Genomic DNA, 17,004 nt, shown 5'->3' with positions numbered 1-17,004 from the left:
CTGCCATAGATTCATGTCCACCTTCGCCAAGTTACCCAAGAGATCGTCCTTGACCAAGGCTCTCGCTCCTGACAATGCTATAAAGACGGAAGATATCGCTGCCGCTAACGAAAAGGACGTTATTAGACATCCTCGTATACTCCATGAGGGAGCCTTCTCTTGGTCTATCCCTGAAGAACGCAAGGAATACAAGTATATCACTACAAGCAAGCAAGCACTTCGTGACTTGGGATTGAGGGAGAATGAAGATGAGGACCCAGAGTTTCAAAAGATTGTCAGTGGTGAGTTCTACCATGATCTATCATTCAGAAAGACTGACTTCCCATTTCCTTACGCTCAAGCGTACGCTGGTTGGCAATTCGGACAGTTTGCTGGTCAGCTAGGTGATGGCAGAGTCCACAATTTGTTTGAGATTCCAAAATCTAAAGATAACGTGCTGCCATCGACAAAGTATAACAGAAAGGAGTATGAGGTGCAGTTGAAGGGCTCTGGTAAGACGCCGTACTCCAGATTTGCTGACGGAAAGGCAGTGATCCGTTCTTCTATCAGAGAGTACATCATCTCAGAACACTTGAATCAAATTGGCATTCCTACTACCAGAGCATTGTCTCTCACTTACCTTCCTGAGACATTGGCCCAGAGATATTCCGCTGAGAGATGTGCCATTGTCTCCAGATTTGCTGAATCCTGGATCAGATTAGGTACCTTTGACTTGTACAGATGGAGATTTGATATGGATGGAATCAGGAAGCTTTCTGACTATGTCGTTGATGAGCTTTTTACTGTCGAAGAAGGTGGTAAGAAGGTCGAATTCCCATTCTTCGAGCAGACTATTGAGTCAAATCCTACGTTTGAGAAGGACATCCAAAAGAGTCTCGGTAAGTTAACAAAGTACGATAAGTTGTACTTTGAGACGATCGTTCGTAATGCCATGACTGCTTCAATGTGGCAATGTTACGGATTCCTCAATGGTGTGTTGAACACTGACAATACATCTGTTCTTGGTCTCTCAATGGACTTTGGTCCATTCAGTATCATGGATAAGTATGACCCAGAGTACACACCGAACTCGGAAGACCATCTGGGCAGATACAGCTATGCTAACACGCCCACAGCCATTTGGTGGAATTTGACGCGTTTGGGAGAGAACTTGGCACAGCTTATTGGTGCTGGCACTGACCTTATTGACAATCCACAGTTCAAGGCTAACCAATTCCAAAATGGATGGGAAGACAAGATCGTGAAGAGAGCATCTAAGGTGATTGAGATTGGAGGAGAGATGTACATGTACGCTTTCACCAAAAAGTACGTCGAGACTTTCTTCAACAGACTCGGTTTGCTGCACAAACTCATAGACACTCTTGACCCAGAGGCACAGAATGCTGATTTGATTTCTCCTATGCTTGACATGCTCAAGAGCACTCAATGCGACTTCAACATATTCTTTGTTAAGTTGCAAGAGGCCAGGGTTGAGTCTGCTGATTTTGATCTCGATAAGTTTGCTGCCTCTGTATTATTGCAGGAGGTGAGCGAGTTTGATCACTACCCAAGAGACGAGTTAACTCAGCAAGTGAAGGAGTGGGTGCAGAAGTATCAAAGCTATGTTTCCAGAACAATGGAACACGACAGCTTTGACAGGTACGAGAGAAGCTCTCAGTATAATCCTCTTTTCCTTCCAAGAAACTGGATCCTTGCTGAAGTGATCGAACAAGCTGAAGAGACAAAATGTGCTGACGTGAGCCTATTGAAAAAGCTTGAGAAAATGGCCTTCTATCCATACGACCCAAGTAAATGGGGCGATGAATTGAAGGAGTACGAGGATAAGTGGAGGTTGCAAAGTGATGCTGGCGAAGCTGAGACGATGTTACAGTGCAGCTGTGCTAGTTAAATCGTAAAACAATTACCATTCAATGGTTTATAAAGCTAATGTATAATGTCACATATATCAATAATAGTACATTTTATTAACGAACTAAAAAAGTAGGCTTAAGATCTGTTGATAGACTTAAGGGCATCATCGTAACCCTTGTTGAAAGCCTCCTTGGCCTTGTCCTGAACCTTAGGGTCAGCAGAGGCAATCTTGGAGTCCAAGGAAGAGTCACCGGTGGAGAAACCAGCGCCACCAGCACCAGTGGAGCCAGAAGTACCAGAGGCACCGTGAGCACCAGAAGCACCGTGAGCACCAGAAGCGCCGTGGGAGCCGGAAGCACCGTGGGATCCAGAAGCACCCTGAGAAGAGGAGCCGTGAGATCCAGAGGCAGCGGAGCCAGCGGCAGCACCACCAGCGGCGCCAAGACCAGCACCACCGATAGAGCCACCAAGACCAGAGCCGGTAGCGTTAGCGTCAGTAGCACCGTGACCACGAGCACCAGTAGCACCGTACTTGTCAGCACCACCAGTAGCATCGTAACCAGACTGGGTAGCAGCACCCTCCTGGATGCCACCTGGGGCACCAGCAGTCTTGGCGGAACCAGCGGTGTCGTAGCCGTGAGAAGACTGGCCAGAACCGTAAGCGTCAGAACCGTGGGTTCTTGGGCCAGAGCCAGATGGCTGAGCAGAGGAGGACTCGCCAGAGCCCAGCTTGGAAGCACCGTAACCAGCAGCACCTGCGCCAGCAGCAGCAACACCAGCTCCACCGGAAGCAAGGCCGGCCTTGTCGCCAGAGCTGTAGGCGTTGGAAGCATCCTTACCAGAGGAAAGAGCATCCTTACCGTAGTCACCGTGACCGGTCAGACCAGATTGACCAGCCTGGCCAGCCTGCTGGTGGCCTTCGTAACCCTTACCAGCGGTAGAGCCAGTACCGGTCTCGTAAGAACCGCCCTGGGCACCAGAACCGCCAGAGGAGTAGGCACCAGATGGAGCGTTACCAGATGGGGCACCACCCTGAGCGCCAGAAGCACCGTAGGAGCCTGAACCGCCCTGAGAACCAGCGGCACCAGCACCGGCAGCACCAGCACCGGCAGCACCAGTCTCAGCACCAGAGCCAGTAGCACCAGAAGAGCCACCCTGGCCACCGAACTTGCTGCCAATACCGCCCTCGGTACCAGACAAGTTCTCTCTGCCCAAGTACTTGCCACCAGCCTTGTCAGCGTCGTTGGCGTACTCGACAGCGCTGTCCTTGTTAAGGTTGCCGACCTCACCAGAGATGTTGTCCTTACCGACAGCCTTACCAGCGGTCTGGTCAGCCTTTTCGAACTCCTTGTGTCCGCCAGAAATCTTAGATTGAATCTTGTCAGCCAATCCCATTGTGTAGTTGTAGTCTTGTTAATTAAAGATGTGGTTCTCCCACAATTGGGGGGACCAAGTGTGGGTACTTATAGTTGAGCCACCGCAACGATGTTTTTGCACCCAAAGTTGCGGTGCCTGCCCCTTGCTGCATCCTTACATGTCTTCCTAGGCCATGCTTCGCTCACTTGCTTTTTGCTCATTCCTGAACCTGACTAGCCAATGACCTCACTTGACATATCGAGGCCCGGGCCTGGCTGATCGACGGGCGGTTACTCTATTTGTCAATTGACTTTCACTTCAAACGTCACTGTCAATTGGTCACAGCCTTCGACTTTGTCTCCCTCCAGAATCGCGAGTTTGCAGCCAATGGCCAGGGGACACAACCAAGCAATACCTGACCATCCCTGAGGCTCCCAACGTCTGGGGTGCAAGAATGGGCGTCAGGCCTTTGTCGCTAACTGTGGTTGTGGATGTGTATTTTTTTGGTATTACCGGCTTCTAGCCGGTTCCGCCTTCGTTCTCTGTAGCAGGGGTAATCTGTTCAATTGAAAGGTGCCATAGGCGTTGCTTTATGCGGCGCTGCCGCACACTGATGAAGTTTGTCACTTTTTTCATGCACCAATTCAGTTCCCACTGTATTGTGTTGCTACTGGAGTACCTTATTACCAAACATGCCCTGCCGCCACGTTGCTTCACTTGCGCAAGCGGGCCAAAACTTGGAAGCCGCAGCCACAGTTCATGACCGATGGAGCATCTACGCTTCTTCTTTCCTCTGCTCGTGGTGCAAATCTCATATTGCCATATATACGTAGCACCGGATATCTCTCGTAGACGGCGTGCCTCGCCGTTCCTTTACCGTGGTTAGCAAAAATCCTTGGTTGAATGTGATTTATGCAGCTGCTATGGCTGCCTTGACTGCAATTACCCTGCGTTCATTATCTTACATGTTCTGTTTGTTTGTTAGCTCAGTCTAGGAGCTTCACGTAGTTCGATGGACAGATACCCACCTGTCCGTTTGACCGCCTGGCCTGCCACCATTTACCATCGATGTCGTCCACTTCCAAGATCTCGTCCTTCACGAATGAGATCTCGTTGATGTCTTCAGGGTTGGCATCGTAGCTGTACAAGGCCTGGGCCTTGTATCTAAACACACCTGCGGGCATACCAAAGGCATTGGCATCCAGTTGGTTGTAGACGGTGTTTCTGGTGGAGTTTCTTACCAGGCCAGGAACGTTAGGGTTGGAATTGTGAACATTGGAGTTGGAGAAGTTCTCCAAGCCGTTCAACTGCAGCGACAGCATGTAGGCCGACTTAGTGTTGGTGTTTTGGGAGTGTCTGTCGTCGTTGTTGTGGTAGTTGTTGGAAGCACTACGAGGAACAGCGAACTCTTCCTCCTTGTACTCACCAGCGGGAAGCGAACCGTGGAAACCGTTATTTCTCACGGAGAATGAATCAATGAACTGATTTGTAGGAGATTCTGGGTGGCCACCAAAGTACAAGATCCAAAGGATGTTGAGCATGGACAACAAAATACATCCCGCGGCACAACACAAGTTTCCGGAGGAGTTGGAGTTGTAGATCAAGTTGTTGGTGGAGTTTGTGGTATACAAGAAAGCCACCGACAAGAAGCCCACAAGAGTGAACTTGTATAATTCGATGGTGTTGTAGACGTAAAGCACGAAAATCATAATCACCAAAACAATCTGGTAGACGAGACCCCACCAAGTGAATCTGGGGAAAGAATGTTGGGCGGAAGCAGCACCGCCAGCAATAGCGACGATCCAAGCTATGACACCGAAACTGACGGTGGCGATGGCGAACGGATCACCAATAAAGTTGGAGATCTTGAAGCCCATGGAGAAAAATTAAGGGATGCGTAAGGGTGGGAGGAGGAAAAAAAAAATATAGATCGTGAAATATCAGCTGGATCTAACAGGTATCAAAAAATCAAAAGCTGCGAAGGGTCGGCGTGGATGAACTGGGGAAAACGATGGGAAGGGGCTTGCAGCGTGGAGTGGATAGCGTGGAAAAGAAGAAGAAGTAGCTGGATCGGTATCAGACAAAACAAGCGGGAGGAGCCAGGACCGACCGTGAGGAAAAAATGTATCGAAAATTCACAATAGTGTTCCAGTAAATACGGGATCATGGCGCGATCCGCCAGTGCAGGAGGGGCCCCTACTGTTCCAAGGTCTAGAAGGTGACCCGCGACCGCGAGTCCAAGAACCACATACCAGGAAGAGAAGAGATGAAGAAAAGTGGTATGGGTAGTTTTGGTAGTTTGTGGTTTGGGTGGTTTTGTTGGTGGGCTGATGAATACTTGAATTAATTAGAAAATAGTTATTTGTCAATGGCTACCTGGTTGGGCTGGCTGCAAATGGGGAATGGTTAAGCGACTTCGGTAGGCAAGGCTTAGACACGCAATGTGTGAGATCTGTGTTTAGCGTGCTTGTGGAGACCTGGCAGTCTGAGACAAGTAGACGAGAGAGGGAGAGTAGGAGGATTTTATTATTTGGTGGTTTGTCGTTTACGTGGATTTGACCTCGACGGTCTCGTCTCGGAAGAGTCGGGTGGTTTACCGCAGCGGAGGCTATTTTAAGATCGATCTGGTGGGTGCAACTGGGTTTCTCGTTGTTTATAGGGTTCTGGCAACGACGACAATGAGAATAACAATGACAACGTAGAGGCTAAAAAAGTAGCTGGAAAAAGGATAAGTATAGGCGTGACAGGCTTAGGGTGAATGGAATTTTACTGTTTTTGATTGCCTTGTGTCGTTTTGGCCAAGAACGGTGGATGGGGCAGTAGACGGGGTGGTAGATGGGCCAATCTGATTGGCGAGGGGCCCAGGGAACAAGGTTGAAAGGAAGAAAGACGTGTTATGGAGATGAATGGGTTGAAGGGTGTTGTAGAGGTTGTTAGGGCGTGGTTTGGGCAACAAATGGGGAGGCAGTTAGTGACTTTGAGTGTTAGTCACAGCCAATGACAACAAGGAAAACCCCTACGTTTTTCTTGAAGTTCAGAAATCAGTTTCTTTACACTGCTTAGACCGCCTTCTTTTCCATTTCTCTTTTCCATACATTTTATTCATTTTTTGTACATTTGGCGTCTTGGCTGTGTGGCACTACACAAGTTGCAGCCATTTCTGTCCATACAAGCCAAAAAAACCAGCACCATCACGAACACCAGACTTCCACCAGACACTCCCAAGCCCTACAAAAAAAGCAAACAAAGCAAGAAAAGCCTTAAAAAGAAAACCAGCAAATGTCAACAACCACCGTCAACCTCCAACCTTCTACCCACCAATCAACAACCCCCTTCTGGGTCCGCCTGACACCCCCACGGCTTCCGTATTCTTCCTATACTGGTCCCCCTACCGTTTTGTACTAGCACGTCGCGCAGGCATGACCCACTGCGAGCTGACCAAGCATACCTATTCCAGGGCCTGAGACACGAAAATGCTCGTTTTTGGGGGATATACCGTTTTCTTCCGACCACAGCCGTATGGTGGTTATCCACGAGTAGTCGTTTCTGGTTTTGGTTTCTGGCTTTGACTGGTGTAGCCCCCACTTGGCTAACTGGTATTTGCAGCCAACCATAAAATAGTCCATTTCGGTCGTAGAACATATGACGATGGCAAACGGCATAAGGGAACGTTAAAAGTCTTGTTTAACCTTTCTACCTCTCTGTAGACCTCTCTCTGTATGAGCATTTAAGCTTCGCTCTATTGGTTCTTGGGCGAGCCTGACCAAACGGTGCGTGCCCGTTGGCCCGCATAATCTGCTCCTCCCGAGTTTACCCATGGATATTGAACGATACACCGAGAACTGGGGCAGATTTTGGTCTTTTTTCGCTCAGACTTTAAGAGAAGGATCGATTTTAGTCCCTTAGTATGTTCCAGGTTTTTGTAGAGTGTTCCCGAAAATGTTCCCTTTTTTACCCCAGGAAACGGAGCTTCCGTAGCTTTGGTGGTTGCGCAGCCGCATACTTTGGCTTGGTAATGCAGGCTAGTCCGAACGCTTCCTGGCTGCAAATCCCTCGCCCTGTTTGCTAGGGCTATATAAAGCGGGCCACTACTGCCCATCTCTTGTGTTCTCCATCAACATCAAAAAACAATGCTTTCACTTTACAAACCAGTTATTCCCAGACTCGGATTGTCTGGCCTCGCAACCGTTGGTCTACGTTATAAGACCACCAAACCTTTGAGAATCAGAACTGAGCTTCTTGACAATGATGATAAGCGCAAGCACGACGACAATAAGTTCATTTCTCATCCCATGTTCCCTCATCCTGAATGGACCAATGAGGAGGTGGAACAGGTGGGCCCAGTCCACCGTACTCCACAAAACACGATGGATCGTGTTGCCCATCGTGCAATCACGCTGGTTCGTACGCTTTTTGACATTGCAACCGGCTACAAGCATCCCAAGACGCCTGAAGAAATAGAACATCGCTTTGAAGGTACCAGATGGGAGATGAATGAGAACAAATGGCTTACGAGAATTATCTTCTTGGAATCCGTGGCTGGTGTGCCAGGTATGACTGCTGCTTTCCTTCGTCACTTGCATTCGATCCGTTTACTTAAGAGAGATAAGGCGTGGATCGAGACTTTGTTGGATGAAGCCTACAACGAAAGAATGCATCTTCTTACATTTATCAAGATCGGTAAACCTTCGTGGTTCACTCGTTTCTTTATCTTCATGGGCCAGGGTGTCTTCTGCAACATGTTCTTCTTCATGTACTTGTTATACCCTCGCTACTGTCATCGTTTTGTTGGATACTTGGAAGAAGAAGCCGTCAGCACTTATACTCACCTCATTCACGACTTGAAGGCTGGAAAGTTGCCTAAACTTGACAATGTGGAGGTTCCAGACGTTGCTCAACAATATTGGACAGAACTCAATGAGAAGTCTACATTCTTGGATTTGGTTGAAAGAGTAAGAGCTGATGAGTCCAAGCATAGAGAGGTCAACCACACATTGGCTAATATCGATCAAAAGAACGACAGGAATCCATATGTTGTCAAGGTTGAAGGTACTGATAAGCCTCAGCCAAACAACGGTCTCAAGTCTAAGCACCCAGAAGGTTGGGATAAAAAAGACTTGATTCTCTAACGAATTTGAGTTTTATTATCGTGTAAATAGTTATTTATAATGACTGACAAGATTATGATACATTTAATGTGTAGCCCCAAGGAAAATAGTGACAAAGAGGCAGACAACCATGACAATGACGCCCCATACACTCAAAGCGAAACCTCCGTACTTGCAGAACTTCTCCAACTTGGTCAATTCGGTAGCACCGTTAAGTGGCTTGATGAGCATATAACCAAACAAACCTGGCAAGATGAAGGAAATGGAAGTCGAACCAGTCGAGCCAACAAATGCAAGCACATGGGCTAAAGATTTCACTGAAATAGCCACCAAGTATGCCAAGACAACAATACCAGTGGTGATGATGTAGAACTGTCTGGTGGTGAGTTTGACAATTATAGGGTCGTGACCGTCAGTGTCTTGGGCACCTTCCATTGGCGTAGTTGAGATGAAAGATTCCTCAACCATCGATTCGCCATCAGACTGAATAGGCGTATAGCCATCGCTGGTAACCTGACTGTTACGCAACTTATGTGACTGGACGCCATGCTTGATGAAGTAACGAATGTGGTTAATGGAACCACGGCAAGGGTGGCATTGTAGTGGGAACGATAAACTCACCATCACCACGATACACAACCGACCTATAAGCGAAGGAACAGAATCTTTGGGGTACATCGTGATAATATTAGCATCCACCTCGTTACCAAAAGTCAAGTAACCGATGATTCCAACCACCAAGTACGATACACAGGCCACAGTAATTGCATTACGAATGATCATGTTGGCTTGACGAGTTTGGGACCCCGATTTCTCAGTTGGCTCCAATTCGTTGATAATTGCAAACATGTTTTGATGACATGTGTAAGCAAACACGAAAATGGGGAAGGAAGAGAGTGTCTGGCCCCACAGCTTTGGACCAAGCACATCGATGTCTCTTGGAGGAAGTTCATCCACAATGTAATGTTCTATGACAAGACAGATCAAGTAAACAACAGAAAATAAAGCAACCACCGATGTATACTTGAGCGAATCAAGCTTCTTGAGATACGAAAGTGGAGCCACCATAAGTGCCATAAAAAGAGTAATCCATAGATTACGTTCCATGAACCACGAGTCTGGCTCCACTCGAAGCAGCTCCATGATCTTTGGCATCAAGTCACCAATAACAACCAAATACGACACTCCCACACCAAAACACTTGATCGCAATAGCACCATCGAACACAACAGAAAGCTGGGGGTAAGTCAACTGACACAAGCTGAAGTAAGAAACAGCATCACGTTGCTGTGTGTACTTTGCAACCTTATTCTGGAGATAAAGACCGAACGCAGAAGTCAATGAGGACCATGCAATAAGGAAAGAGCCAAAGACTATACCGTTAGCTCTAAGCCCAAAAGGCATAGCCAAGATACCAGCACCAATGATGGTATTGAGGAGGTTGATTGACCCCGATTTGATTGTCGCACGGCCCATGGTAGCGAAGGGGTGTTATATAATCAAAGGTATTCTGGGAGTCTGAAAGAGAGCCACTTTGTTCAATGTAACGTGGGTGGATGTACTCAAGTGTACTTGCTGGGTAGTAATTTTTGGGCGCGGCCTATCATGTAGATATTGATCATGACCCTAAAGAGGTAATGGTCCAAACTGAAACGCTGGGCGTCTATTGAAGAAAAGGCACAGATAGAGAGTAGAGAAAGAAGATGTACTGAAGATATCTTACATCTGTAACAAACAAACTTATCGATTGGGTAAATAATACATCGCCCGCGGCGAGATAGAGATCATGATTCTTGATATTGACATTACCCGCTGAAGACTATGGGTACCGTTATGTTTCCTTGGACAGCCGGCATTCTCTGGGCGCAACTGGCCACTTTTGTAACCTTATCGGCGCTTATAAGACGTACCAGCCCAACAACACGGCGATAAGAATCAAAATACCGGCAAATGGGAGAGAAACACCGCTGACAGCATCCTCAGTGGCAACACCGGTCTGAGATCCAGCAGCAGCGGAAGGAGCCTTCTCGTTGGAGTCCAATTTCTCAGACAAGTTGTTGATCTTCTGGTTAGAGGCTTCCAATTCCTTCTGCTGGACGTCATCAGCGCCAGCACCACCGACAGATGGGAAAGCCTCCTTTGTAGTGTCAGCACCAGCGTTGACGGCAGAGGAGTCATAAGTTCTATTGGCGGTGTCATTGGCGTTCTGGGAGATACCAGAGCTGGCGGCAGCACCAGCACCAGCACCGGCAGCACCAAAGCCAGCAGAGGAAGTAGCGTTGGCAAAAGTGGTGTCGTTAGCCTGGGACTCGTTGGTCTCATCATCGTCAATGACGAAGTTGACTCTCAACTTCTTTTGTAGCAACTGGTCGCGATACTTGCTCTCCAAGGCGCTCCACTGTTCGCTGACCTTAGATGGGTCAGACAACTCAGGGCATGGCAAGGAGACAATCAAGAACTTGTCCTTACATTTGTAGTCTTTTGGCAAAGGTTGAGTGAAACCCTGCAAGATGAGAGAGATCTTGATGGACTCGTTTGGGCCAATGATGCTGGCGTTTGGTCTAACACAGTACAACTTTGGAGCAGTGGTCTTGACCTTGAAGGCCAATGGCTGCGAGGAAGAGTTGGTCAAGTGCAAGAACTCTGTTGAGGGCTCGAGAAAGTTACCTGGGTGTTAGTAATGTGATGGGTGTGTGGCTGCGTTGACTAATTGGGAGTATTGGTGATGGAGATGGCTGCTTAGGATGGGATACACATAACAAAATCTATTTTGTCATTGTCTGGCCTTGATTTCGTCGACCAGCACTGGTCATTGGAATATCGTCGGGTAGGTGGAGATTGCGCTTCTTGAGTAACGCCGCTGGACTCGGCACCACCGGGACAAACAACACAGCCAATTGAATAATTCAATCAGCCAGTATGTTGAAACCAACGGTCAGTGACACGATTGAGCAGCAGGCATGGATAACAGGAAATCATCATGATGGATGTTGACACATAGACGAATTGTGGGCGGAGCGAAGGTGACAAAGCAGAACAACCACAGTCAAGCAAATCGGGGTAATTGGAGCGGCTGGAGCCGCCGTTTACCCAGATAGAAAACATACCTTTGTAAGTCAAGACATTTGGGGAGACCTCCATTTTGGCAGATTTCGATTGTTTTGAAGTAGTAGGAGGAAAAAATATACCAGAGGGAGAAAAAAAGGAGAGTGAGCGAAAATTCCTGATAGTAGCAAAACCAAGCAGGACACCTTGCAGTGCAGTGACAAGCAAGAAAGCAAAGGGCAAAGCACAAAGAAGAGCAGAACATGCCCCAAGAATAAACCGATGGTATACTCCAAATCTTCACCTCTTTCCTTCTAATACTACGTATTTTCCAGGAATCACTGGTGTCTAGTGACCACTGGCTGCGAAGCTGGCGCTGTGAAAGTGGACAAGCAAGCGTGAGAAACGGCTGTCACATGAAGCCTGAGCCACGATAGACGGCCACCCAAGGGAACCAGAGGCAGTGAAGAGAAGGTTGGAAATGGTGGATGAAAAAAAAATGGACGACTTTTAAAAGCATTAACAGAAAAGGTTAAAAAAATAAATACCGTAAAAGGTTAATTGTCGGATGGTATTCAGGTCACAGTCTTGCTGGAGGCTCTGGCTCTGGCTGCGGCCGCGGTAGACTCAGAGAACCAACTGTGGAGAAGGTAGGAAGAAAGGAAGTAGGTTGGAGAGAGTAGAAAGACCAGGAGGGGTGAAATTGAGTTGGTTAGATAAATTGACTTAACCTTAATTGTTTAATACCTTGTTTATGGTGGTTTCAGTGGATTCGCCAAATGTGGAGGCAGGGTCTCGCATTGGCAGGCTGCGAGTGAACCGCGCTAGAAGAATCGTCCAGGGCGTGTAACCAAAGTTGGAAAATGGAAAATGTATCCATCTATGGAAGGCTGGCTTAGCTGCGCTCAGTTGACGTGCTTGTTGGGCAAAAGGGACATTCTGTTTGGATTGGACTTGCCAGGTTGGAGGTCTAGGCGTGTAGGTGTCGTCTATGGTGATCTTCATCTGGACAGGTCTGAAGATCTCCAGGAGACAGAAGGTGTAGTGGTAGAGGGAGGAGGGAGGAGGATGAAGAGGATGGTGAGAATGAAATTGGTGGTTTGTAGTGGAGCGGGGAGTTAGGCTAGGGAAGGTTTGTGTTTCTTTTTCAGAAGTAGAAGGTGCTATTAATCACTTACTGGCGAAGTACTCCAAGCGTGGGGTAAATGTGCCGGTAAATAAGCAGGTGAAACAAGAACAGACAGTTTCGACGTGCCTGGCAGCTCGTTTAAAACGGGTAAAATACGGTGTAGATACTATTGTTATGCAATTGATTGTTCGTTCAACGGTCTACGAGAGCTTGAGCTAGCAGTGGTACGCCAATTGCTGGTGTGTATTATGGTAGTAAGTAAATACAACTAGTAGCCTCTATATGATTTGAGTACTTTTCGAACTATATGAACAAGCATCGTAAGCAGCTTAGTAGTCGTCTCCTCTCGACACAACTTCCTTCTTATGTGGGTGAAGCAAGATCGTGTGCTCAAACTGGGCGGTGTAACTGCCCAGAGTGTCAACCAATGGAGGGTAGTCCTCAACAATACCAGCACGAACCAATTGGTTGAGTGCTAGGAGGTACTTATCCTCTCCGGTTCTCTCCAAGTATCTACGGCACCATGGAAGGGTACCGAAGTTCTCCTTGATAGTGTCCACGAGCTGTCTAGCTCTCTCAGTAGGGGCTTTAACGTCAACATCCTGGTTCAAGCCATAGTGCGAGCACTCTCCCTGGCCAATGACGTAACCCTTACCGGTAGAACCGAAAGTCTCAATGGCGAAAGTCTCTCCCTCCTCCATCTTGGTCATGTCACCATTGGCAACAATTGGCACAGTTTTACCCGAGTGGATGGTGTAGTCACCAATGTTGTGACCGTTCAAGTTTCTAATACACTTGATTGGGTAAGTCTTACCGTTCACCTCCATCTCGTAACTCTCCATGACTTCCTCGACGGCAGCACCAATATCGTTAAGTCTGACATCAATACCGGCTTCCTTGACACCAGTGTTGGTAGCAGCCTTAACAGCCTCCAAGAGAGGATCGTACTTGTCGTCAAAGGTCATGGTAAATGCAGAGTCCACGATGTGACCATTCACATGGACACCAATATCAACCTTCATCACATCCTCGTACTTCAAGACAACCTTATCACCCAGGTTAGGGGTGTAATGGGCAGCAACATGGTTGAGAGACAAACCAGTAGGGAAACCAATACCCTGGCTCTTTGGGTGGTCATTGCCCACGTATTGTCTAACAGAGTTCTCAATTAAGTCAGCAATCTCAAGCATTGTCATTCCTGGCTTAACACCCTGCTGTGCCTTGGCACGAACTCTTCTATGGATCTCAGCACCCTTTCTGAAGTCTTGCCAGCGGTTATTTTGCTGTCTGTCCAAGTATCTCTTCTCCTCATCGGTGGTTCTGTAACTGTTCACCTCCAATGGGTACTCCATCCATTGACCCTCAGGGTAAACACCATCAGGGTAAGACGAGGCAATGTTTGTGAGCTTCTTCTTCTTCTTTTTGTTCTTCTTCTTCTTTTTGTCAGCTTCACCACCGGCGCCTTCCTCGGCGTTTTCTGGAGCAGGAGAGGATCCCTCATTGATGTTCAAGTCACCTACTTTATCAGCGACCAGCAGGTCTGCGTTCGGAGTTTGTTGAAGTTGTTCCGCTGACATTGTCTTGAAGTCGGTACTGACGGATCTCATAAGAGCCGTTTTATGAGGGTCATCAGGGTATTTGGTCACGTGCAACCACTACGTAATTTGGAGATGGCATTTTGCAACCATTCTTTAAAAAAGAAAGACTTGATTAATTAGCTATATCCTGTAAATTCAAACCGTTTAAAGCGAAAGGAAAATTCCATTTATGACAAGAACGGCCTCAGGCCGACTTGCAGAGTTGAGGGTAACGAGAGACAGCGGCACGCCGCTAATTAATGAGATTCCAGGTAGTGCCAGCCTATTCCTTGGAAGATTCGGGGTTCAGCTGAGAGCCAAACAAGCCGACTTTATCGAAATTGATCATCTTACCGTCGACACGAGTCTTTTGTTGCATAAGTCCAACAAAGTCGGGTGTTCGAAGTAAATTCCTGTTGGCCAGCTGGTGCACCTGTCCTGACTGGGCACCACCTGGAGAAGGAGTGAAAAAGTTAACATAATCACCCATATTGAAACCAGCAGGGGTGAGAGCCAAACCAGCGGAAGGTAGAGCGCTGCCGGGAACACCGGCGCCGCCCAGAAGTCCAAAAGATGGAGTCAATCTATTTTGAGGAGTTCTAGCGGTGGAATGGAGTGGTCTCTTTGGCGTAAGTGGTGGTGGAGGTGAGATGAACAGAGCACCTGTAGAAGTAGGCTTAGCCATAAGGAAATTGTGGTTGGCAGAGCCATTTGGTGCTGTCGAAGCTCTTGGGGTGTTGGAATAGGCAGGTTTTGCTGGCGAAGGGGAAGTTGCCAAATACATGAGAAGATCAGCACCTTCATCGTCATTATAAACGGAAGCACGTCTCGATTGTGTAGGGGTCTTAAGAAGAGCCGATTGCGACTGAGAAGAAAGCAGTTTCTTTGCCAAGGTAGGTGTCGTCTGCGGGTTCTGTTGCGACACAGTGTTTCCCTTCAGCGGGTTGGAAGTAAGCACTGGAGAAGGGTTCAAGGCCTTAGAAGGCGCGTCAGAAGGAGTAGCGGGCCCGCCGTTTATTTCCTTAAGCACCATATGAGGAGCAGGGTTTCTAATGGCGGCACCGCTGGTTGCTCTGCGTCTCTTAATGGGCGAGTCGTTTGGTTCGTCGTCGGTGACGGAGCTTGTGGAAGCTTTTCTAGGACCTCTAGTTGGCAGGCTGGCCAAGAACACCGAAGGTTTAGTCAGTGTGGGCAGTCTTCCATCGGGGGAAACCAAGCTTGGTGACAGCGTGACATTTGGCGAACGTCCATTTGCCATTTGGCGTTTCCACATGTAATAACTCTTCAAAGGGCTCAGTTTAGGCAATGACGTCTGAGAAACAGGGCTATCAGGAGGTTGGGCCTTGGAAACGGCACTGGACGACATCAGTTGCTTAGCGGTAACGGAAGCCTTGGAAAGTTTCTGCTTAAGCTCTTTGGCGATTTTCTCCAAGTCATCTTTCTTCAACTGTGGTTTCGAACGCAGAGGCGTACGTGAGTGGGTGTGTGTTTTCCCGGTGGACATGTCTTGAGCAGGGGATGAGGATGAGTTGGCGGCAGTGGACTGTTTGAGTGTGTTCATGTAGCCTTAGCGAAGAAAAGCAAGAAAAGGGAAAAAAAAAGAAGTGGCAGCAGCCAAACGCAGAATGGTGTTTTAATAAAGGACGGAGCCGGTGAAACTGGCTATGTTATATGACAGACCGTTAGGGATAGCGACCGCAAGCTAAGAAAGCAAATACCCGCTGGTGTTGGAAGCTGGTGGGAGGATACGGAAGAAAGTGGGAAAGTGGTGAAGCGGGAGGGCTAAATTGCACACCGAAAGGGATGGGTACGCGTGGAAGGGACGAATGAGGCGAGGAAAAAGTGCGAAAAGAGTACCGAAAAAAAAAAAAAAAGAGCTGGCGCCTAATTACTCGCAGCAACTGAGACAAATACCGAAGAAAGTTTAAACCTGGCAGGGAGGGAAGGTTTAGATTATGGATGTCAATGGAGCTAGTCTCTGTTTATGTTTTTTATGGTGGTTTGTAGGTTTTGGTTACGTTAAGGGCTGCCCCCAGCTGGGAGCTGGGGCCAGTAGAGGGGCTTTTTTTCGCAGCCGAATGTGTCGTCTTCTTTTTCCCCATAAGCCTTTCTCCTGCCTCCCCCAATGAGTCTCCTCGTTGTCTCCTTCGAGAGTCAATGGTTGCTAAACACGGTTTGACAATTACCCCCAGGTGGCTGAGAAGGAAGAAAAGATCGGAATCCCGCAGAATGTAGAGTTGCTTTTCCTGCTTTTGTTTCCCTTTCCCTTTAATGACAGGCGTCGCTGGGTGCCGAGAAAGGGTACATTACACGCGTGGAAGTAACCGGTCGCATCTGGGTTTTTTACCTATGCGGAAGGCAGTGAAAAAAGAACGCGCTTTGTGGCTGCGAACTGGCAATTCTCGCCAGCCAGACGTGGACATGGAGAGCATAATGGAGAAGGAAAGAAGAATATATATTGTATATGTAAAGAAGGAAAATGAAGAAGGTATGTTTTAAATTCTTTGTTGATACGTTGGCATTGGCGTCGACGTTGACTTTGACGTGGCGTGCCAGTCTTTGTCTATTCATCACGTCTCCTTTATTCCTCTCGGCGTCTCGCATGGGCCAATCTCCCGGGCTGCAAATGGCCAGACGTAGAGCATCCAAACCTATATTGGGAATTTCACAAAACACTAATCTGGAACACGGGATAGTCGACGAACAGATCGAGGGGGTTAGCTTGTGCATCTAGGCTTTTTTTTGCTTTCATGCCGATTAACTCAGGGGCTCGAGGCAAGTTCCATTTCCGGACTTTCTGCTTGCAGCCGTTGTTTTTTTGCAACCTTATCTTTCGCTTATGGCTGCTCTTTGTCGATGCAACATGCTGTCTTAGATGGTTCAATGGTAGCGCGCCATGCAATTGGGACGTTAACGAATGAGGCATGCCAATGCCCCA

The 17,004-nt window shown here is 47.8% G+C and overlaps 8 protein-coding genes across 8 annotated transcripts; 2 read left to right on the top strand and 6 right to left on the bottom strand. All coding sequences in view use genetic code 12, as the record gives it.

The window, feature by feature from the left end:
• Nucleotides 1–13: 13 nt before the first annotated feature.
• On the top strand, nt 14–1,888 carry CXQ85_001922 (uncharacterized protein; the record flags this gene model as incomplete). The annotated part of the gene is made up of 1 exon (XM_025485617.1): nt 14–1,888. One exon carries the CDS (start codon nt 14–16, stop codon nt 1,886–1,888), a length of 1,875 nt encoding a protein of 624 aa, XP_025341082.1.
• Nucleotides 1,889–1,986: 98 nt separating this feature from the next.
• On the bottom strand, nt 1,987–3,246 carry ASR1 (Asr1p; the record flags this gene model as incomplete). The annotated part of the gene is made up of 1 exon (XM_025485616.1): nt 1,987–3,246. The coding sequence occupies one exon, from the start codon at nt 3,244–3,246 to the stop codon at nt 1,987–1,989; it is 1,260 nt and encodes a 419-aa protein (XP_025341081.1).
• A 947-nt stretch (nt 3,247–4,193) lies between these two features.
• SSU81 (osmosensor) lies at nt 4,194–5,084 on the bottom strand (the record flags this gene model as incomplete). Its single annotated transcript, XM_025485615.1, has 1 exon — nt 4,194–5,084. The coding sequence occupies one exon, from the start codon at nt 5,082–5,084 to the stop codon at nt 4,194–4,196; it is 891 nt and encodes a 296-aa protein (XP_025341080.1).
• A 2,253-nt stretch (nt 5,085–7,337) lies between these two features.
• On the top strand, nt 7,338–8,336 carry AOX2 (Aox2p; the record flags this gene model as incomplete). The annotated part of the gene is made up of 1 exon (XM_025485614.1): nt 7,338–8,336. The coding sequence occupies one exon, from the start codon at nt 7,338–7,340 to the stop codon at nt 8,334–8,336; it is 999 nt and encodes a 332-aa protein (XP_025341079.1).
• A 63-nt stretch (nt 8,337–8,399) lies between these two features.
• Nucleotides 8,400–9,791, bottom strand: CXQ85_001918 (aspartate/glutamate transporter; the record flags this gene model as incomplete). The annotated part of the gene is made up of 1 exon (XM_025485613.1): nt 8,400–9,791. One exon carries the CDS (start codon nt 9,789–9,791, stop codon nt 8,400–8,402), a length of 1,392 nt encoding a protein of 463 aa, XP_025341078.1.
• A 421-nt stretch (nt 9,792–10,212) lies between these two features.
• Nucleotides 10,213–11,277, bottom strand: CXQ85_001917 (phosphatidylinositol-binding protein; the record flags this gene model as incomplete). The annotated part of the gene is made up of 2 exons (XM_025485612.1): nt 10,213–10,982; nt 11,259–11,277. The coding sequence occupies 2 exons, from the start codon at nt 11,275–11,277 to the stop codon at nt 10,213–10,215; spliced, it is 789 nt and encodes a 262-aa protein (XP_025341077.1).
• Nucleotides 11,278–12,818: 1,541 nt separating this feature from the next.
• On the bottom strand, nt 12,819–14,096 carry CXQ85_001916 (methionine aminopeptidase; the record flags this gene model as incomplete). Its single annotated transcript, XM_025485611.1, has 1 exon — nt 12,819–14,096. The coding sequence occupies one exon, from the start codon at nt 14,094–14,096 to the stop codon at nt 12,819–12,821; it is 1,278 nt and encodes a 425-aa protein (XP_025341076.1).
• A 253-nt stretch (nt 14,097–14,349) lies between these two features.
• On the bottom strand, nt 14,350–15,627 carry CXQ85_001915 (uncharacterized protein; the record flags this gene model as incomplete). The annotated part of the gene is made up of 1 exon (XM_025485610.1): nt 14,350–15,627. The coding sequence occupies one exon, from the start codon at nt 15,625–15,627 to the stop codon at nt 14,350–14,352; it is 1,278 nt and encodes a 425-aa protein (XP_025341075.1).
• Nucleotides 15,628–17,004: the final 1,377 nt, after the last annotated feature.

The sequence above is a fragment of the Candidozyma haemuli genome (genome assembly GCF_002926055.2).
Source record: "Candidozyma haemuli strain B11899 chromosome Unknown C_2014730914, whole genome shotgun sequence".
Taxonomy (NCBI): domain Eukaryota; kingdom Fungi; phylum Ascomycota; class Pichiomycetes; order Serinales; family Metschnikowiaceae; genus Candidozyma; species Candidozyma haemuli.
The sequence above is the reverse complement of the archived record's forward strand: the minus strand, read 5'-3'. Positions and strand labels throughout refer to the sequence as shown.